Genomic DNA, 20,145 nt, shown 5'->3' with positions numbered 1-20,145 from the left:
ACAGTGCCGGCCCTAATATCTGCATTTTTAAAGACCATCTGCATCCTGGGAAGAACCACGAGCTGGGAAGTATTTCCATGGCCCTGGTCCCATCCCCCACCCTCCAGCTCTGCCGCGAGCTTTGGAAAGCAGCAGCCCACAGCCTCAGCACAAGCTGGCGGGCACGAGGGAGAACTCGGGGGTTTCCCTGGAGACACCACCGACCCAGGCTGCCCATATGTTTTTTTTTTTTTTTTTTTGACAGGCAGAGTGGACAGTGAGAGAGAGAGACAGAGAGAAAGGTCTTCCTTTGCCGTTGGTTCACCCTCCAATGGCCGCCGCGGCCGGCGCGCGTGCGGCCGGCGCACCGCGCTGATCCGATGGCAGGAGCCAGGAGCCAGGTGCTTTTCCTGGTCTCCCATGGGGTGCAGGGCCCAAGCACCTGGGCCATCCTCCACTGCACTCCCTGGCCACAGCAGAGGGCTGGCCTGGAAGAGGGGCAACCCGGGACAGAATCCGGCGCCCCGACCGGGACTAGAACCCGGTGTGCCGGCGCCGCTAGGCGGAGGATTAGCCTAGTGAGCCGCGGCGCCGGCCCCAGGCTGCCCATATGTAGTCTCCCTTGGCGCTCTCGGCAGGTGCAAACCACTTCTCTCCCCAGGGGGCATTTGCCAATTTCACTCTACAGCCAGGGGTTCTGATTCTGCAGTGGCCTTGAACCGGAGGAACGGCCGCTGGGGCGGAAGACAGACCGATCAACGGCTGCAAGGGAGAAGCCGAGGAAGACCAACGCTCTGAGCTGACTGGGCAAAAGGACCAAAGTTAGGGGAAACTATTGCACAAAAACCCGCACAATGTCTCCATATTGTCCAAATGGCTCACAGCAGAGGAGGCACCTGCATTCGAAAGCATTGACTAAAATATCACAAGCACAGGGCGCATCTGTACACTTGCGCCAAGCCTGATCCGGCGTGAACAGGAGGGCGGTGGGTTTGGCGGAGGTGAGCAGGAATTCTCCCAGCCCCCGCAATGCGACAGTCTCTCCTCACCTGTCAGTCTAGAATGCCCGTCCTCCCAGCATGCACCTGTATCTCATCCAGGACCTGGAAGGAGGCCAGGCCGTGACAACCCCATGGATGTTAACCTCCATACGGAGGCTTCAAGCGTCTGAGACCCCAGCCTGTTAGTTTATTCAGTGAAGGCACAGCCCCTTGCCTGATAAAAGGGGCGGAGACTGGGGGAGAGGTCTCTGCCTCTAACCACGGTTGGGGAACTCCTCAGGCGCTCGCTCTTCCTGTCTCTCTCTCTCTCTAAGCCCACTCATGCGGGGCCGCCCACACTCACGCGCCAAAGTCCGTTCACTGTCTCCTTTTTTTTTTTTTTTTTTTTTTTTGACAGGCAGAGTGGACAGTGAGAAAGAGAGAGACAGAGAGAAAGGTCTTCCTTTTGCCTTTGGTTCACCCTCCAATGGCCGCCGTGGCCATCGCGCTGCGGCCGGCGCACCGCGCTGATCCGATGGCAGGAGCCATGGGGTGCAGGGCCCAAGCACCTGGGCCATCCTCCACTGCACTCCCTGGCCACAGCAGAGAGCTGGCCTGGAAGAGGGGCAACCGGTCACTGTCTCCCTTTTTAAGGAAGTCTGAGGAAGTCTGCTCTCCCTGTGCCCCTGACACACCTCCCTCCGCTTAGAATCATGAACTCTGTGGGGGCAAGACCCTGGGTTGAAGATTAAGGTACCCACAGCGCCATCAGGACCAGCTGCTTCTGCGCGCCCTCGCCTTAGCGCAGCTGGAAAGAAGCTCCGCCCCAAGTGGGCGTGGTCATACTTTCCCCGCTCAGCTGGAAGGAAGCTCCGCCTCGATGGGGCGTGGCCGTGCCTTGCCCAGCTCTGCTCAAAGGAAGCTCCGCCCTGATGGGGCGTGGTTGAGAAAGCAGGCCCGCCCCCCCCCTCAGCTCCCTGCCCGGGCTTGCCCGCAAGTGCAGGGTGGAAGTTTCCATCTACTCCGATCCAGATTCCAAAACGAGGCGGCTAAGTTTCTGCCAATCGCGGCAGAGAGATGAGGGCCTCTCTTCCCCCGCCCTCCCGTGCCCCTACCGAAAGTTTCTTAGACATGAAATCTAAAGAACAAACAAGAGGGACCAGCGCTGTAGTGTAGTAGGCTAAGCCTCTGCCTGCAGTGCCAGCATCCCATATGGGCACCTGTTCGAGCCCCAGCTGCTCCACTTCCGATCCAGCTCTCTGCTGTGGCCTGGGAAAGCAGTAGAAGATGGCCCAAGTGCTTGGGCCCCTGCACCCGCATGGGAGACCCGGAAGAAGCTCCTGGCTCCTGGCTTCAGATCAACCCAGTTTACGCCATTGGGGCCATCTAGGGAGTGAACCAGCAGATAGAAGATTCTCTCAATCTCCCTCTCTCTCTCCCTCTCTCTGTAACTCTACTTCTCAAAATTAAAAAAGAAATATTTTTTAAAAAAGTTAAGAATAACAAAAATATTAAATTAAAGGTTGACCAGTCGTAGAGAGAAAGGCTTTGGGAAATACCATGGCAATAAAACGACTAGGTGTTGGCTGCATATGGAGAGACATTGGGAAAATGGAAAAATAAAAAACGTCCCAGGGAGCCCCCTGAGAGAATGGGGTACTGCTAGAGCAGACAGAGCCTGGAAGAGAAACAGTCTGGAGAGAGATCAGCTTCCATGGACACACTGGACTCAGTGCACCTGCTGGCCTCCGGTGCACACTGGCGCTCTGGAGCCAGCGCCAGGGAGAGAGGCACCTCAGGAGCCGGGACTCAAACCTGAATATCTCGATATGGCACGCAGGTGTCCCACGCTGTGCCGCAACAGCTACACAACGCCTGCCCCCTTGATGCATGTTAAACTCCAGTGCCCTGGCTGCTGTCTGAGTTTGTGCGCTGGCGAATTGAGTTCGCTGAAAGGAGGATGGTTCTTGGCCATCTATACAGGGTCAGAGTCTGAGGTCAGAAATGGTTTAAGACGGAGACTCTTGGCAGACCCAGAGGACAAGGGACAAAGCCAAACAGTAAAACTCCTCACAGTGCAGTGGTGGTAAGATAATGAGCTGTCTGGTGGAGAAGATGAACCCTGTACTTCAGCAACCTGTTTTTCTCCTGTGAAACATCAAGGGGGGGGGGGCGCTGTGGCACAGCAGGTAAAGCCACTGGCTGCAGTGCTTGAATCCCATATGGGTGCCGGTTCGAGTCCCGGCTGCTCCACTTCCAATCCAGCTCTCTGCTATGGCCTGGGAAAGCAGTAGAGGATGGTCTAGGTCCTTGGGCCCCTGCACCCACGTGGGAGACCTGGATGAGGCTCCTGGCTCCTGGCTTTGGATTGGTGCAGCTCTGGTCATTTCGGCCACCTGGGGAGTGATCCAGTGGGTGGAAGACCTCTCTCTCTGTCTCTACCTCTCCCTGTAACCCTGTCTTTCAAATAAAAATAAATAGATAGGTAGATAGATAAAATAAATCAATGGGGGCCAGCGCTGTGGTGCAGTGGGTGGGGCCGCTGCTTGTGACACCAGGTCAAGTCCCAGCTGCTCCACTTTTGATCCAGCTCCCTGTTAATGCGTTTGGAGAATGTACCAGAAGATGGTCCAAGTGCTTGGGCCCCTGCACCCATGTGGGAGACCCAGATGAAGTTCTGGGCTCCTGGCTTCAGCCTGGTCCAGCCCTGCCTCTTTGCAGCCATTTGGGGAGTGAACCAGCGGATAGAAGATCTCTCTCTTTCTGTGTAACTCTACCTTTCCAATAAACAAATATTTTGTATAAAAAACGTCAATGGTATCTACTTCCTGTGGTCACTGTGAAGCTTATAGGAGACGCAGTACATAAAATTAACTTAGTCCCATCCGCTAAGGAGATACCAACCTCGGCCACTAGAGGGCAATGTCGCTCTGGCTCCCTTAATGAGACTGCAGCAGGCGGCAGCAGCCTCCCCCAACACCCGCCAGCCTTTCCTATGCCGGGAAGCTCACTCACTCCCACTCGGGAAAGCTGGCTCCATGCTGATCTCCACGGTGTTTTCTCTGAGTCACTAGATTCTCCCGCAGTTGCAAAATGATCTGGCAAAAATCCCTCACGGGCTTTCACCACTCACTCACATCCAGCTCCCTTGCCAGAATCTTCCTCTGGCCCCAGCCTGAACTCCCCTTGACCCTTTCCTGCCACACTGGACAGCCAGGCTCCCGCTTCTCCACGCTGGCTCATGCCGCGCCCTGCCTGTGACTTGAGCAATGATCCCAGGGTCCGCTCCTCCAATGTGCTCTTGGGTGATCTCGCCCACCTGCAAACTCACACTCCCCAACTTACATCCATTTGTCCAGGGTCACTTGCCCAAGGCAGCACAGCAAGTGAATGGCAGGGACAGGACTCACCCAGGCCCGCTGGCCCCAGTGAGTTCTCGCTCTCACCCACGAATGCACGCTACATGGTAATCTTTCATCAGCTGTGGTTCCCAGCTCAGAGCTTTGCACACCCTGCCAGTTCCTAGTTTATGAAATGAATAACTAAAAACATCCTGGCTCTAATTAGCACCTCCGGAACTTTCACTGGCTTACGGAGGGGTCTCGCCATCAGCAAGTGCGGCTGCTCAGTGCCTGGCTGTGGATCTAATTATGAGCAATTTCAGAAGCATAATTACGGTTCCATTTTGTCTCTTGATCTGTAAGGCAGTGAAAGACCTCCTCTCGGCTTCTCCAGGAGAGAAAAACAACACAGCAGCTTCCGGAAGCCCGGGAGCCGTTGATGGGAAGCCTCCCGGGGCGCAGGCTCGCCCATCTCTGGGGGGGGCCTTCTTCCATGAGCACAGCCTGGATTCCGAGAGAGGGTGAGCAGACACGGCTCCTGCCTGAGTCAGAGACACCACGTCACGCCCCAGCTGCGTCATTGTGTCGCTGACCTCACCCAAGTTAACCCAGCTCTCAGATTCTCCAGCTGCAAAATCTGACTCTGGTTCAAATCTCCACTGCTCCTCTTCCGACCCAGCTCCCTGCTGTGGCCTGGGAAAGCAATAGAAGATGGTCCAAGTGCTTGGGTCCCTGCACTCACATGGGAGACCTGGAAGAAGCTCCTGGCTTCCACCTGGCCCAGCTCTGGCCATTGGGGCCATTTGAGGCGTGAAGCAGTGGATGGAAGATCTCTCTCTGTGTGTAACTCTGCCTTTCAAATAAAAAGGAAATATATTTTTAAAATTTGATTCATTCATCAAAAAGAAAATTTTTTTAATGTTTCAGTGCCAGGCATGGGGGTGGGAGGTGGGGATCCAGTGAGGAACAAGATTGACCTTGGCCCCTCTCAGCCTACTGAGAGAATCAGGAAGATGACAACCCTCTTGTGAGTTCAATTTTGCCAAATCCAACAAGCTGGATTTTTCTTTTTAAGATTAATTGATTAATTACTTTAAAAGAGTTACAGAGAAGGAGAGGCAGAGAGAGAGAAAGTCAATCTTCCATCTCCTGATTCAGTCCCCAAATGGCCCCAATAACCAGAGCTGGGCCAGGCGGGAGCCAGGAGACTCATCTGGATGGGCCCACATGGACGCAGGGGCCCAAGCACTTTGGCTGTCTTTGGCTGCTTTCTCAGGCCATTAGCAGGGAGCGGGATTGGAAGTGGAGCAGCCGAGATGCATATCGGATGCACCTGCTATGTCACAGCGCCGCCCCAGATTCTTTCCTTCTTCAAGTGTATTTTAACGAAACCTGCCCACCTGGCACGCACGTGGGGGCAACAGCTGGCCCTGCTGCAGCTGCTGGGAGGGCCAGGGCCTGGACCCCACGCCGGCAGCAGCACCTCGGGCTTCGGCCTCACCCTTAAACGGCAGGTGGGTCTCCACGCGGCTCTGATTTCAAGTACACTCCCTCGGCAGCCGAGCAGAGCTGGCTCAAGGAGGCCAAACCACCAAGGGCCGAGAGGACCCCCAGGGGGCTCCCACAGGAGCAGCTCTGGTCCCAGAAGGCCAGGCACTCCGGGGTGGGGGGCGTCCGGCCCCAGCACACCTTGGCCGGGTGGCCCTGGGGAAGTCACCCGCCAGCTGCCTAGAAATCGAGGGGGTATGGACCGCGCCTACAGCCGCCCGGCGCGCCCGCTCCCAGCACACGGAAGCCCGCAGCGACCAAGCACCGCTGCCCGGCGGCGGGAAAGCCGGACGCGCGCGGGGAGGGCCACGTGACGTCCGCGGGCGCGCGCCCCGGCTCCGCGGCGCGCGCAGGGCGCGGGGGCGCGGGGGCGCGCGGGGGCGGCGCGCGGGGGCGGGGCCTGGCGCGCGCGGCCCCGCGGGCGGGAAGGGGCGGGGCCTCGGGCGGGGCCGCCGTGGGGAGGGCGGGCGGGAGGGGAGGAGTGGAGATGGCGGCGGCGGCGGCGGCTCAGGGGGGCGGGGGCGGGGAGCCCCGGGGAGCCGATGGGGTCGGCCCGGGGGTCCCCGGGGAAGTGGAGGTCGTGAAGGGGCAGCCGTTCGACGTGGGCCCACGCTACACGCAGCTGCAGTACATCGGCGAGGGCGCGTACGGCATGGTCAGGTGAGGGGGCGTTCCGGGGGAGGGGGCGGCCTCAAGGGAGGGGGCAACCCCGGAGGAGGGGGCGGAGGAGGGCTGCAGGGGGCTCGTTGGGCCGTGGAGACTTGGAGTGGCCTGTAGAACCTGGGCACTCTGGAGGCTTGGTGGAGTATGCCCGGGATAGGAGCCCTGGGGTGCTTTCTGGGGGAGGGGGCGCTGCCCATGTTCCTAGGGGAGGGGGCTTGGAGGCTTTGAACGGGAGCCCTCCGCCCCGAAGGGAGCAGCGGTATTTGGGTGTCTGGGGTTGAGGGAGCGGTGGCCCTAGAGACCCGCGTGGGGCGACGAGAATCAGTAGTCTTGGTGAACGAGGACCCTCTTTTGAGAGAGGGGACCTTAGGGTGCCTTGGAGTCCCCAAGCGAGGCTGTGCCCAGGAGTGGAGCGGCACAGGCAGGGCTCTGGGTGGGGCGAGGCTTCGGGCCTCCGGGCCTGAGGAGAGGTGGGGAGTGCCTGCTTGCCTGCATCTTGGGGAGGGGTCTGGGAGCTGGCCCAGCCCTACTGTGTGCTTTGGGCCTTTGCACCGACCGGAAGTTGCTCTGCTGTCCTCGGCCCAGACCCGCCCCTCGGTCCCGCTCCCTGGCCCTGTGGTGGGTTGAGGCAGCCCATGGTGGGGAGGGAGGCCCGGGCTTGGGCAGAATGGAAGGGGGTCAAGCAGAGGGGAAGTCAGCGAGTGGCCAGTCTTCCTCTGTTTGTGAAGTCACCGAAAGGCGGCCTGGCTGGTCCCCAGCTTTCTCCCTGGAGAGCCCAGGCCTTCACAGCAGGAAGGAACGAGCATTGTTTATAACTTGGCCAGAGCCCTCTCCTGCTCTGTCCCCTCCCTCCCTGCCCCTGGCCTGGGTGGGGCCCGCTGGGCCTGGTTCCCGCTCCCCCCCCCCCATCACCACCACCATCATGGCCACACCAGCAGCGACGTCTCTCTGGGCCTCTCAGCTCAGCCTATGACCACGTGCGCAAGACCCGCGTGGCCATCAAGAAGATCAGTCCCTTCGAACACCAGACCTACTGCCAGCGCACGCTGAGGGAGATCCAGATCCTGCTACGCTTCTCCCATGAGAACGTCATCGGCATCCGGGACATTCTTCGGGCTCCCACCCTGGAAGCCATGAGGGATGTGTATCCTACCCCTGGGCCTCCAGAGCTGGGCTCCCCCCTGCCCTGCCACCCTCCCAAATGAAGGCAGTGACAGGCCAGAGGCCCCTCCCCCCCTGACCTGCGGCTGTCAGGCAGGGGGACCTTGGACAGGTCCCTTCTTTGCCCCAAGCCTCCATGGGGAGCCTGGGCGCCAAGGTCTCTTTGGGCTCTTTGTTTTCTGCTGTCTGCAGTTATGTGACCTGCTCTGCCCACGGTCACTTCTTGCTGAACAGACTGGTGATTCTTTCTCTCTGGATCCCCAGACTGGAAAGACAGCAGGGAGGAAGAAAACTGCTTTTTCTTGAGGGCCTACTGCGTGTCAGGTGCTACCCCTGCCTTTGGGTCCCAAGGATGAGGGGACTGAGGCCCGGAACAGCCCCCAAGCAGGTGTCTCTGTGGCTGCCTCACCCCTCCCCCACGCGGGAGCTGGTCCTTATCTTTCTCTGGGACTTCCTGCTCAGAGCCTCGCCCTGGTCACCCGCGCACCTGCCCCTTGCCCAGGGAGGGACAGCTTAGCCTTAATGCCCTCCCCCAAGAGTGCTTTTCTTGCTCCTTGTCCACTTCCGGCCTGGCTCAACCTGGCCTTGCGACACACGTCGCCTCCTCGCCACCCACCCATACCACCTGCTGGTCCCAGTCCAGTCCTCCATCCAAGGGTGGGGATTTGGGTGCCATGGCCAGAGCCCTGCCACAGACCAGGGACGGGAGATTTCCATACTCACCCAGCTTGCCGTGTGACCTGGGGCAAGTCACTGCATTTCCCTTTGAGAGAACACAGGAGATCTAGGCCGGGCCAGATGTTCTCTGAGCAGGTGTGCTGTGGGGGGTGTCTCCTCTCTCATTGTCCTCCCACAAACAGGCAGGCATTTTATTTTCATGCAAAAAAATCAAAATACTTGGATAATTTTTTTTTAAGATTTATTTATTTGGAAGGCAGAATTAGAGAGAGAGAGAGGTCTTCTATCTGCTGGTTCACTCCCCAAATGGCCACAATGACCAGGGCTGGGCCAGGCTGGGCCAAGAGCCAGGAGCTTCCTCTGGGTCTCCCACATGGGTACAGGGGCCCAACCTTTTGGGCCATCTTCTACTGCTGTCTCAGGCACGTTAACAGGGAGCTGGATCAGAGGTGGAGCAGCCGGGACCCGAACCAGTGCCCGTATGGGATGCTGGTGTTGCAGGCGGCAGCATTACCCGCTATGCCACAGCGCCAGCCCCCCAGGAGCTTTTTGAAGACCCCTTGAATTAGTGGACTTTGACGGGGTTTTTTGCACCAGAATCAATTTCAGTGATTTTTTTTTTTAAGTCCCCAGTGGAGATTTGAGGCATTACTGGGTGGACCCTGGAGCTGTCACTCTGAACCGGCATGTTCTCCGGCCCTGGACAGCTTGTTAGTAGCCCCATTTCCCAGGGCCGCAGGAGAGAATGCTCGGGGTCACCTGCCGGGGGTGTGAGAGGCCCTGTGCCCTGCTGCTGAGTTCAGCCCGGCTCTTGACAGGGGTTAGCAGATCTGCCGGGTCCCGGGGACCCCAGGTGAGGGGACGTGCGGGGACGTGCAGCCGCATCACCAGAACCTGATTTCCTTAACTGCGTGCCTCCCCCTGCCCCCTGCCCCCTGCCTGGGGGAGGGGCGGGGTCTCGGGCCGTTCCCAGCTACATCGTGCAGGACCTCATGGAGACAGACCTGTACAAGTTGCTCAAAAGCCAGCAACTAAGCAACGACCACATCTGCTACTTCCTCTACCAGATCCTGCGGGGTCTCAAGTACATCCACTCGGCCAACGTGCTCCACCGGGACCTGAAGCCCTCCAACCTGCTCATCAACACCACCTGCGACCTTAAGGTCCGCGGCTGGCCGCGGCGAAGCTGTGGGAGGAGTGGGAGTGCTCGGGCCTGCAGGGGCCCCGAGCCCTGCGTTCAGCAGCCTGGGTTTCATTGCAGATCTGTGATTTCGGCCTGGCCCGCATTGCAGACCCTGAACATGACCACACCGGCTTCCTGACGGAGTACGTGGCCACGCGCTGGTACCGGGCCCCAGAGATCATGCTCAACTCCAAGGTAGGCAAGCCTGGCAGCCCGGAAGGGAAAGCCTCAGGCCCCCAGGGCGGCCCTGGAGCCACCCTCCCTGAGCGAGGCTCTGGAAGTCCACCCTCTGCAACGTGGCCTCTGGAAGGAAGCTGAGCACCGGCTCTCCAGGCCTCTGCCCCGGATCTCGGTTGGAAGCGGTGGCTTGGCCCAGGCCGCAGGGCCCTGCCGAGGCTGGCTCGGGAGTGCAGCACTGTTTTCCTGTCATCCCCAGGGCTATACTAAGTCCATCGACATCTGGTCTGTGGGCTGCATCCTGGCCGAGATGCTCTCCAACCGGCCCATCTTCCCTGGCAAGCACTACCTGGACCAGCTCAACCACATTCTAGGTGAGGGGGCCTGACCCACCCGGGGGAGGCTCAGGCTCAGGCTCAGGGTCAGGGTCAGAGTCAGAGTCAGGGGTACCACCACTTGTGGAACTTCTCCAGCATCTCCCAGCATCTCCGTGAGCAGAGACAACTATCCCCATTTGGTGGATGGGAAAAGCAAGGCCGAGAGCCGTCACACCTAAAGAAGTGCTAGGGCCAGGATTTGAACCCAGGCTGCCTGGGTCCAGACCCCTTGTCCTTCTCACTGTGAGGCAGGTGGCTGGGCTGGGGGTGCTTGTCTGGGCTTCTTTGCCTCTGTATCCCAGGACGGAGGAGGAAGGCGAGGTCTCACCAAGTCGCCTGCCTTCCTTCTGCCCAGGCATCCTGGGCTCGCCGTCCCAGGAGGACCTGAACTGCATCATCAACATGAAGGCCCGGAACTACCTGCAGTCCCTGCCTGCCAAGACCAAGGTGGCCTGGGCCAAGCTGTTTCCCAAGTCAGACTCCAAAGGTGAGTGAGACGCCACGCCCAGGGAGGATAAACCTTGAGTGGGGACGGGGGCTCACGATCCGGGCACCTGCCTGTGTGGACGGGGCCCTGGGTGCCGAAAAGCAAAGGGAGCCTCCCCTTCCGGGAGCCCCTCCCCCCTCCGCCTTCTCCGTGAGCCCTGACTCCCGCCCTCTGCCAGCCCTGGACCTGCTGGATCGGATGTTGACCTTCAACCCCAACAAGCGCATCACTGTGGAGGAGGCCCTGGCTCACCCCTACCTGGAACAGTACTATGACCCGACGGACGAGGTGCCGTGGCGGCGGCGGCAGCGGTGGTGGGGTGGTGGTGGGGGGCCGTCTGGGGGTGTGGGCGTCTCCGGGGCCTGGGGGCGTGGGCGTTTCCGGGGCCTGGCCCGAGAGCCCTCCTGTCTCTGCCTGTGTAGCCGGTGGCCGAGGAGCCCTTCACCTTCGACATGGAGTTGGATGATCTACCCAAGGAGCGGCTGAAGGAGCTCATCTTCCAGGAGACGGCCCGCTTCCAGCCGGGGGCTCCGGAGGGGCCCTAGCCTGCGCGGCAGCCCTGTCCCCGGGGCCTGGTGAGTGGCCCTCTCACCCCACACCGACTGCGAGCCAGCCCTGGCGTCCCTGATCCACCTGTACGGTGGTGACAAAAGGTGCCCAGACTCATGACCCACCCAGGCCCTTAAGTCCCCACCTGTCTACACTGCACCCACAGCGGCCCCTGGGGCCCCGTCCCCGCTGTGGGCAGCTGACCCACACTTCTGCTCGCCCACATGGACAGGTGGGGCCCCGCAGCAGGTGGCCCAAGCCAGGTGCCTCCTCACCACTCAGGGCAGCCGTTCCCACACCCGGGGGCCTCGGCGGGCCCACCCAGACCCACGCCGACCCACGCCGCAGAGCTGCCATTGTGCAAGCCGCCTCGCCCATGCACTTCCACTTCCTGGAGGCTGCTGTGCTCTCCAAGCCAGGGCCGATCCAGCCCTCCACGCCCTCCGCGGGTTCATTCACCTGTAGCTTCACCCTGGGAGAGGACCCTGTCCTCACTCCGCTGGTGGAGGGGCCAGGGAGACCCGACGTGGGCTGGGGGGCCGTGAGGCCCCGTGGGGTCTCACAGCTCCTCCCCCGTCTGCCTTTTCCCTTAGGGCCTGCCTGCTGCCTGCCCCTCTACGCTCGGACTGTTAGAAAACGGACACTGTGCCCGGCTGGGGCGGAGTGTGGGCCTGGCCCCATCTCGCTCCTGCTTCAGACAGGCCAAGAGCCCCCTCCCCCCTGCTCCTGCCAGGGCCTGAGGGCCTCGGGCGACCCCACAGTAGATCTCCCCCCAGCTCTGCCTCCATCTACCCTGGCTATCCCAGGCTGGTCCTTCTGGACCTCCGGAGGGGCGGGGCGGGGCGGGGACACTGAGCAGGGACTCAGGGCAAACCCTGCCCCCTCCCCCTTACCCCCCCCATCTCCCTGGGGGAACATTCCTGAGTCTCAAGGGCTAGTATCCCTGAGGAGAGGGCCCCCCACCCCGGCCTCAGCCCCTCCCCCCAAAGCTGCCACATTAACGTCCTCGCTGCTTCTGTGTGTGGGTGAGCGGGAGTGGGGGCGCCCCCGCCCGCCCCCGTGCCTGTATCTAATATATAAATATAGAGATGTGTATATGATGACCGTGACCGTGTTTCTGTTCGCCCCTGCCTTGGCCCAGCCAGGGCTGCTTGGGACCGACCCCCCTCCAGCCCAGCAGACTCCTGGCCCAGCCCTGGTGACCTTTGGCCCCAGGCTGGCCAGGGTTGAAAACTGGGGGGGGGGGGGGCAGTGTTCCAGACTGCTGGAAAGGGGAGAGTGTCAGTTTTCCCTTTAGTCACCAACCTCTTCCCTGTAATGACTTCCTGTGGAACTGGCTGGGGGTGACTCAGGGGTACGCTATACACCCCCAGCTTCTCTGGAAATGGCCAGGGAGCGAGCGTGTTATACACCTTGGCCACAAGCACCCATGGAGCCTGCGGGGAGGGGGCGTTACTCCTCCCAGGCAGCCCAGGACAGAGGGGTGTCGGGGTCCAGGGAGCGTCTGGATGTGTTCAGAGTCAGGGCTGCTGCCTGGCTGCCTCCTGTCTGTCCCCCAGCCCCAGCTGAGCCCTGCAGCCTGGCCCAGGGCCAGCAGCAGGCTCAGCAAGTCCCAGGGGCGTGGCGCGGGGCTCAGCCAGCCTACGCTGGTTCGCTGGTTCACCTCGGCAGGCAGCAGAGGTAGCGCGGCCACTGGGAGGCTGCACTTGCTGCAGCGCAGTTGGAAGAGGGAGAGGGCGGGGGAGCGGAGGGCAGCCATGGGCCCCCTGCTGTACTACGCGCTGCCAGCCCTGGGCGGCTACATCCTGCTGTCCATCTTCTTCCTGCGGCGGCCTCGCCTGCTGCATGCACCCCGGGCTCCCACCTTCTGTCCCCGCCTGGCAGCCCACCGAGGAGGTGAGCAGGGTGGGAGGGGCCAGCTTGGCAGCTGTTAGGGGAGGAGGGAGGGTGGCCAGATGGGAAGACAGGTGCCAAGGTGGACCACTGGGAGGGTAGGTCCCCCGGGTGCTAGAAGTAGGGCAAGGACCAAGATAGGTGAGCTGGGGCGGGGTGTGGCATGGAAAGGGTAGGGAGACGGGCTGGCTGCAGCCCAGCTGCCTGGGACAAGCAAGGAGGCCACCCAGAGGGATGGATCCCGGGTGATAAGGTCTGATCTGGCGCCACAGACTCACCTCAGCTGTCCCACGCAGGGTCTGGAGAACGGCTGGAGAGCACCATGGAAGCCATGGAGAAGTGAGTGCAGCTGCCCCGGCCAAGGTGCCTCGGAAGGTTGTGTGGGTTGTGCACTGCGTGACACCTGCTGGTGCTTTCCCTTCCCACGCTGGACCTTGGGGCCCCCTGGCGGTGTGCAGGTGGGCCTGCACGTCCCTCCATGAGCCCCACCCCGGCTGCACGTGGTCCGCCCATTGCTGTCTCTCACAGCTCCATGGCCCAGCGAGCTGACCTGCTGGAGCTGGACTGCCAGCTGACACGGGACGGCGTGGTGGTGGTGTCCCACGACGAGAACCTGTCCCGCCAGTCGGGCCTGAACAGGGATGTGGGCAGCTTGGACTTTGAGGTGGGCCTCGCCTTGATGCCCCCTCCCCCCCCAAGCCCCAGAGCCGCCACGCTCCCTCCTACCTCCAGGTGACGCAACCTTTGCTCTCCCCAGGACCTGCCCCTCTACAAAGAGAAACTGGAGGTTTATTTCTCGCCAGGTGAGACCAAGAACACCTTCCCCTACACCCTTCTTGGGTTTCCACTCCCACTCCGCTCATCATCCTGAGATCGATCGCTCGATGGATGATTGCTTATCCTGCGACACCGCACCTCACGCCCCACCGCCAGGCCACTTTGCCCAGGGGTCAGACCGGCACATGGTGCGCCTGGAGGACGTGTTCCAGAGGTTCCCGAAGACGCCCATGAGTGTGGAGGTCAAAGCCGAGAACGAGGAGCTCATTCAGAAGGTGGTGCTGCCGGCAGCGGGCAGTCGGGGGGCCCACGGCTGGAGGGAGACCTGGCTCTCCCCTCAGCCTCCTCCTCCTCCTCCTCTCCCCAGATAGCAGGCCTGGCGAGGCGCTTCGAGCGCAGTGAGATCACCATCTGGGCCTCGGAGAAGAGCTCCATCATGAAGAAGTGCAAGGCCGCCGTGAGTCCCTTTCCCTGCCAGCCCCGGCAGCCTGACATTGAGGGGTGTGGGAAGCTTCCAGGCCCCGAGGACAGCTCCCTCGGGGGAGGTGGGGAGCAGGGTCGTGGTGGTGCCCACCAGGAGGGCGTCGCCAGGCCTCGAACCCTGGGCCAGGAGGTGACTCTGCCCAGCGCTGTCCCCGCTGTGGTCCACCCCTCCCCCTGCTTCCCCAGGAGCCAGTGCTGGTCCCTTTCTCCCGTCTCCCCCTGCTCCTGTCTCCCCAGAACCCTGAGATGCCGCGGTCCTTCACGATGAACCGTGGCCTCTGGGTGCTGCTGCTCTACTACCTGGGGCTGTTGCCCTTCGTCCCCATACCCGAGCGGTTCTTCCTGTGTTTCCTGCCCACCATCATCAACAGGTGCGGGGAAAGGGGCTGGGGGGGGAGGGGGAACGGGACCCCCAAAGAACACCTCCTGCTGCCAGCCCCACCGCTCAGGGTCCTGGGTGCAGGAGGAGTTCCTCGTCTCTCCCCAGCCCCCTGGCAGCCCGCGGACACAACCCCTGGGTCCTTAGAAGGTGGTGCTTCTTACCCAGCATCCTCCATTGCTAAGGGGGCTGGGACATTATATGCAAATAGTGTGGATGTGGCATTTTAGGAGGGAGGGTCTGTACAATCTCCTAGATTCATCCAAAATGCTTTAGTGCAGGGTTCCAAGTGCAGGAACACCAGGGATACAGTGGGTAGGGTAAGCCCCGGGGGAGGTTGTGGTCTGGCTAGCGGGAAGGGGTGGTGGTCAGAGGGATGCCCACAGCAGGGCTCTCTCGTTCTCTGCCAAAAGTTCTCCAGCCGAGCAGCAAAGATTACTGAAGTAACAGCTGGTGGAAGTATCAGAAATGTGGGTACTTTCCTAGCTGTCCCATCTCCCTGTACCTGTTTGCTTGGTATTTGAAAGGCAGAGAGAGAGACAGCAAGGTCTTCTATCTGCTGCTTCACTCTCCAAGTGCCCAGACTAGCTGGGGTTGGGCCAGGCCAAAGCCAAGAGCCCAGAACCCAGTCTGGATCTCCCACGTGGGTGGCAGGGGCCCAAGTACTTGAGCTTTGTCTTCAGTTGCTACCTCTCAGGGCGTGCATTAGCAGGAAGCAGGAAGCGGGAGCAAAGCCAGGCTGGCATCCACCCAGACACGGTTGCAGGCACCCCGAGCAGTGTTTAACCGCCTTGTCAAATACCTGTCCTTCTCCCTTTGCTTTTTTTAAGATTTACTTATTTGTTTGAAAGGCAGAGTTACAGAGAGGCAGAAGAAGGGAGGGAAGGAGGGAGGGAGAAAGAGAGGGAGGGAGAGAGAGAGAGAAAAATAGAGGTCTTCCATCCGCTGTTTCACTCCCTAAGTGGCAGCAACGGCCAGAGTGGGCCAGTCTGAAGCCAGGAGCCAGGAACTTCTTCCGGGTCTCCCACGCAGGTGCAGCCAGCCCAAGTGCTTGGGCCATCTTCTACTGCTTTCCCAGGCCATAGCAGAGAGCTGGATTGGAAGTAGAACAGCTGGGACTTGAACTTGTGCCCATATGGGATGCCAGCACTGCAGGTGGCGGCTTTACCAGCTGCACTATAGTGCCAGCCCCCTCCCTTTGCTTTCTGACAGCTCTATGGGGGGTCCCCAGTACCCTCTGCTCTCCTCTCTTGGAGGATAACTCCCCGCCAAGCCCCCACATTGATACAAAGATCATTGTTCTACAAAGTTTCATGCACAGGATTTGCAGTGTTCAGGTCTTTTGGGTGAACCTGACCTTGATCTTACATTGCCCTTGGGAGGTTTAAGCATCATGACCTCCTGGTACCCAAGGAGAAACTGAGGCTCAGAGAGGATCCATGATTTGCCCAAGGTCACACAGCAGGAAGTGGAGCCCAGGTGTGCCCTGGGACACTGCCAAGGGCCTCTGGAGTCACCAGGGAGTGGGGCAGTTAGGGGTAGGTAGGTAACTCATCGAGAGTTGTCTGGTCTTAAACTGCGAGGCCCAAGCAGGACCCCACATGAGCCGTGCAGCTCCGGACTCCAGCTGGTCTTGGCCCCACTCCGCCCTGCTTTGTTTTATGCTGTCCAGCGTGTCCCTTATCTAAGATTCGTCTGTCCTGTCTGTTAGCTGGTGAGGGGCAGGCACACCCCCGGTGAGCATGGAGCTCTGGGCATCCGAGAAGCCTCTTGTTGGACAATAAGGGAATTGTCCATGTGGGCAAGTGGAGAGTGGCTTCCAGCTGGGGCAGGGCTACACTGCTTAGGGGGTCACTCCCACCCCACCCCTACCCCAAAGAGCTGACCCTACCCCTACCCCTGCCACCCCTCCACAGGACCTACTTCCCGTTTTCCTGCTCTGGCCTGAACCAGCTGGCTGCCGTGGTTTGCAAATGGTGAGGCTGGCAAGGTGTGGGGGGGTGTCTCCAGAGGGACCTGCCACTGCCCTCCTGTGGCTCCTTTGCCAACCCCTCCCCACCCCCAGGGCCATCATGAGGAGAAGCCTGATCCGACATCTGGAGGAGCGAGGAGTGCAGGTGAGGCCTGGACCACCGCTGCCGCAGCCGGCAAGTGTTCACGGCATGGGCCAGGCAGCTGGATGCCTGCCACGCTCTGCCAGTAACCAGCTGGGGCCTGGGGCGGGTCATCACACCTTGTGGGCCTCAGTTTCTTCATCCACAAAATGGGGAAAATGGTGTCTTTAACCGCTGCCTGCACACCTGGTGCTCAGGGCTGGACGAGGATGAGGATGATGTACTAAACCCTGATGACAGGGACTGGGGGATGACCAAGAGGGGAGAAAGCAGGTGCAGCTCTGACCAGGTCATTCAGTGAGCTGGGCCACAGTGAGAGTGTTCCAGGCCCTGGGTCCTGGGGATGGGAGCTTACAGTTAAGGGCAAAGGAAAGAAGCGAAGCCAACCTTCCCCAGGGCTGCAGGGGACAGAGGGAGGCGTTGCTGTGGTCTGCGGGTGAGAGACCAGAGCGGAGGGAGGTGGAGCAGCCTACACAGGGGGCGGAGCTGGCAGCAGGCCCAGCACCAGGGCAGGTGGACCGGAGCTGCCGGGTTCCGGGTTCCCGGTGCTGCTGCCTGGAGGAAGTGGCCGTGGTTAGAGAGGGCAGCAGCAGGCAGGAAGGCAGGAGGAGGAGGAGCAGGGACGACCGCCCAGGGAACAGAAACTTCGGAAGGTCTCAGCGGGGAGAGACCGATCAGTTGATTTGGGTTGAGTGAGGCTCCTTCGGGCAACCGCGGGGAGGGGGGATTAGGGGAACCCCTGGAAACAGGAGCCTCAGGAAGCTGATGCAGCCCCTGACGGGAGCTGAGATTGGGGAGCAGTGAGCTCTGGGGTGAGCAGAGCCTATGGCTAAGAAAGCCAGCTCAGCCCTCACACACCTCCAGTCTTCACCACGGTTGGGACAGGTCCTACCACTGCCCTCATTTGGCAAACTGAGAAACCAAGAGGTCCGGGAACACCATCTCTGCCATCCCAGGGTGGGCGTTGGGTCCAGCAGCTGTGACTGGAGCTCTGGCTCCTGACTCAAGGTGTCCACTGATGCAGACCCTGGGGGGCAGCAGTGACAGGGGCTTAAGGCATTGGGTCCCTGCCACCCACAAGAGGGACCCAGATTGAATTCCCAGCTCCCGGCTTTGACCCAGTCCAGTCCCTGCTGTTGGGAGCACTTGGGAGTGAACCAGTGGATGGAAGATCTTTCTCTCAAATACACAGATCAAAAGTTGTCTTAGAAAACAGTTCTGGGGGAAGCATAATTAAAGTACAGATATGAGGGGTGATTTTCCTGGTTTAAGGGCTCTCAAGCTGCCAACATGAAATCACTTACTGCAGGACTGGGGAGAGAGGGGGTTGGGGTAGCTCACCATGAGACAGTACTCCCATCTTACAGGGGTGTTTTGTTTTGTTTTGTTTTTTAAGATTTATTTTGGGCCAGGCTGAAGCCAGGAGCTCAGAACTCCATCTGAGTCTCCCGCATGTGTGGCTGGGACCCAAGCACTCGGGCCATCCTTGATTGCTTTCCCAGGCGTATTGGCAGGGAGGTGGATCCGAAGTGGAGCAGCCAGGACTGGAACTGGCGCTCTGATAGGGGATACTGGCATTGCTAGCAGCAGCAAAACCCACTGTGCCACAGCCCCAGCTCCATCTCACTGATTCCACCCACACAACCGCAAGAAGATAGGTGATTGTGGTAGAAGAATTACAAAGTAACATGTTTGGAATACTTGTTACTTTTGTTTTAATACAATTTGTTTAATTGTAAACTTATGCAATTTAAGTTTTTTTTTTTTTCCTTTTCAAAATCTGATTGGAAAGGCAGAATTAGAGAGAGACAGATTGATCTTTGATCTGCTGGTTCACTCCTCAGACGGCTGCAATGGCTGTGGCTGGGCCAGGCTGAAGTCAGGTGCTTGGAACTCTCTCTGGGTCTCTCATGTGGGTGCAGGGGCCCAAGCACTTGGGCCATCTTCTGATGCTTTCCCAGGCACATTAGCAGGGACCTGCATCAGAAGTGGAGGACCCGGGACTCGAACCCACTGCCCATAGCTGATGCCAACATCACACGCAGCGGCTTACCTACTGCACCACAATGCTGGCCCTGCAATTTAACTTTTAGTAACCGCTGTGTTGAAATACTAGTTTGCAAAATTCCCCTGAAAATGAGACAGCTGCAGCTGTCTCCCCGCTGGGAGGTCTCCCCACCACCACCCCCCACCACCCCACCATGGATGTCAGCTAACCTTGTGTGGAGACACAAGCCCCTTCCTCCCTGCTCAGGTGCTGTTTTGGTGCCTTAATGATGAGTCGGATTTTGAAACAGCCTTCAGCCTGGGGGCCACTGGCGTTATAACCGATTACCCCACAGCTCTGAGACGCTACTTGGACAACCACGGACCCCGCGCTCCAGCCTCCTGAGTCCAGAGGACCTCCCCCCCCCCCCTGCTGTTTCTCTTCTTGGAAAATAAATATCTTCTTTTCAGTCTCCTCCTTGTCCTTGGAGTGAGGGGTGGAGGGTGGGTTCCTGCAGCTTAGGGGCAGAGGGTGCCCGCCTGGGGCCAGGCCTGGCCTGAGGTCCTTCCCCAACCCCTGAACTGCTGGTTCCACTGCATTCCACACCCAAGGGACAGCCACACCCCATGCAGCCCAGCCCCCACTCTCCCCAGGAATGGCCATTGCGGAGGGGAGGGCTCCCCGCCCCCAACTTGAGAGCCAAAGAGAGAGGCCATTACAGCAGGCAGGGCAGATCCCTGGGCTGCAGAGGGTGGGCACAGGTGGGACAGCTGAGTCCGCAGTGCCCATCTGCTGCCACCTCTGCCATTGCACCCAGCCAGTCCCAGATCCCCTGGGGTCTGCCTGCATTTAAGGAGTCACATACTCCATGGAATGCAGCTTGCTCTTGGTCAGCAGGGGCCCGGGGCTTGCTCAGCGAACAAGACAGCTCCAACTCGGGCACACTCTCCCTTGGGTTCAGACCTGGCCCAGCCTGGAGGCTGACTGCCGGCTGCGCACCTGCCGGTTCCCAAGTGGCCCCCGGGGGAGGGACACCTTGAACTCAAGAGGCGAACCGAGTCGGCCCCTGGTGCGGAGGCGGAAAGACCATGGAGGCAGAGTATGAAGTGAGAATCCCAGCTTCCCCCCGCTGTGCCAGCTGCGGTGAGCACCCGCTCCGGATCCGGAGACAAAAGGAGACACCGCCAGGCAGGACGGCTGCGGGGATTAAGAGGAAGGCGATCGGGCTGTGCTGTAACGCAATGACGGCAGCTATTTCCCGGGGCCGTGCGTGTGCAGACACCGTGCACGCCGGCCCGGGCCCCCGCGCCCCGCAGGGCCCCGCCGCGGGCCGCCTCGCCGGGCCGAGGGCCGCAGCCGCATTTCCGGGCGGGCCGGAGCCGGCGGCCG

The 20,145-nt window shown here is 60.3% G+C and overlaps 2 protein-coding genes across 3 annotated transcripts; both read left to right on the top strand.

The window, feature by feature from the left end:
* The first annotated feature begins 6,335 nt into the window (after window positions 1–6,335).
* On the top strand, window positions 6,336–12,223 carry MAPK3 (mitogen-activated protein kinase 3). The gene is made up of 9 exons (XM_051847582.1): window positions 6,336–6,508; window positions 7,473–7,655; window positions 9,324–9,513; window positions 9,612–9,728; window positions 9,970–10,084; window positions 10,443–10,574; window positions 10,753–10,862; window positions 10,997–11,149; window positions 11,717–12,223. Exons 1-8 carry the CDS (start codon window positions 6,336–6,338, stop codon window positions 11,117–11,119), a joined length of 1,143 nt encoding a protein of 380 aa, XP_051703542.1. The 3' UTR covers window positions 11,120–11,149; window positions 11,717–12,223.
* Window positions 12,224–12,341: 118 nt separating this feature from the next.
* GDPD3 (glycerophosphodiester phosphodiesterase domain containing 3) lies at window positions 12,342–19,230 on the top strand. Of its 2 annotated transcripts, none has more exons than XM_017342557.3 (10): window positions 12,342–13,019; window positions 13,313–13,355; window positions 13,545–13,680; window positions 13,774–13,819; window positions 13,950–14,068; window positions 14,161–14,250; window positions 14,514–14,647; window positions 16,572–16,631; window positions 16,721–16,772; window positions 19,112–19,230. In XM_017342557.3, exons 1-10 carry the CDS (start codon window positions 12,632–12,634, stop codon window positions 19,115–19,117), a joined length of 1,074 nt encoding a protein of 357 aa, XP_017198046.2. In that variant the 5' UTR covers window positions 12,342–12,631; the 3' UTR covers window positions 19,118–19,230. The 2 variants fall into 2 exon arrangements, with proteins under 2 accessions (XP_017198046.2, XP_002711934.3); XM_002711888.5 differs by having other exon boundaries at window positions 19,024–19,230.
* Window positions 19,231–20,145: the final 915 nt, after the last annotated feature.

The sequence above is a fragment of the Oryctolagus cuniculus genome, chromosome 19 (genome assembly GCF_964237555.1).
Source record: "Oryctolagus cuniculus chromosome 19, mOryCun1.1, whole genome shotgun sequence".
NCBI classification, from domain to species: Eukaryota; Metazoa; Chordata; class Mammalia; order Lagomorpha; family Leporidae; genus Oryctolagus; species Oryctolagus cuniculus.
Note: the sequence above shows the minus strand (reverse complement) of the source record. Positions and strands in the feature narration are given on the sequence as shown.

What these genes read in the sequence shown, in the direction of transcription:
- GDPD3 (XM_002711888.5), top strand. Translation starts at nt 12,632, where the DNA reads ATGTGTTCAGAGTCAGGGCTGCTGCCTGGCTGCCTCCTGTCTGTCCCC. An exon ending in CCTGGCAGCCCACCGAGGAG is followed by an intron (nt 13,020 to 13,312) that starts GTGAGCAGGGTG and finishes TGTCCCACGCAG; the next exon opens with GGTCTGGAGAACGGCTGGAG. An exon ending in TGAAGAAGTGCAAGGCCGCC is followed by an intron (nt 14,251 to 14,513) that starts GTGAGTCCCTTT and finishes CTGTCTCCCCAG; the next exon opens with AACCCTGAGATGCCGCGGTC.
- MAPK3 (XM_051847582.1), top strand. Translation starts at nt 6,336, where the DNA reads ATGGCGGCGGCGGCGGCGGCTCAGGGGGGCGGGGGCGGGGAGCCCCGG. An exon ending in TCCCAAGTCAGACTCCAAAG is followed by an intron (nt 10,575 to 10,752) that starts GTGAGTGAGACG and finishes GCCCTCTGCCAG; the next exon opens with CCCTGGACCTGCTGGATCGG. An exon ending in ACTATGACCCGACGGACGAG is followed by an intron (nt 10,863 to 10,996) that starts GTGCCGTGGCGG and finishes CTGCCTGTGTAG; the next exon opens with CCGGTGGCCGAGGAGCCCTT.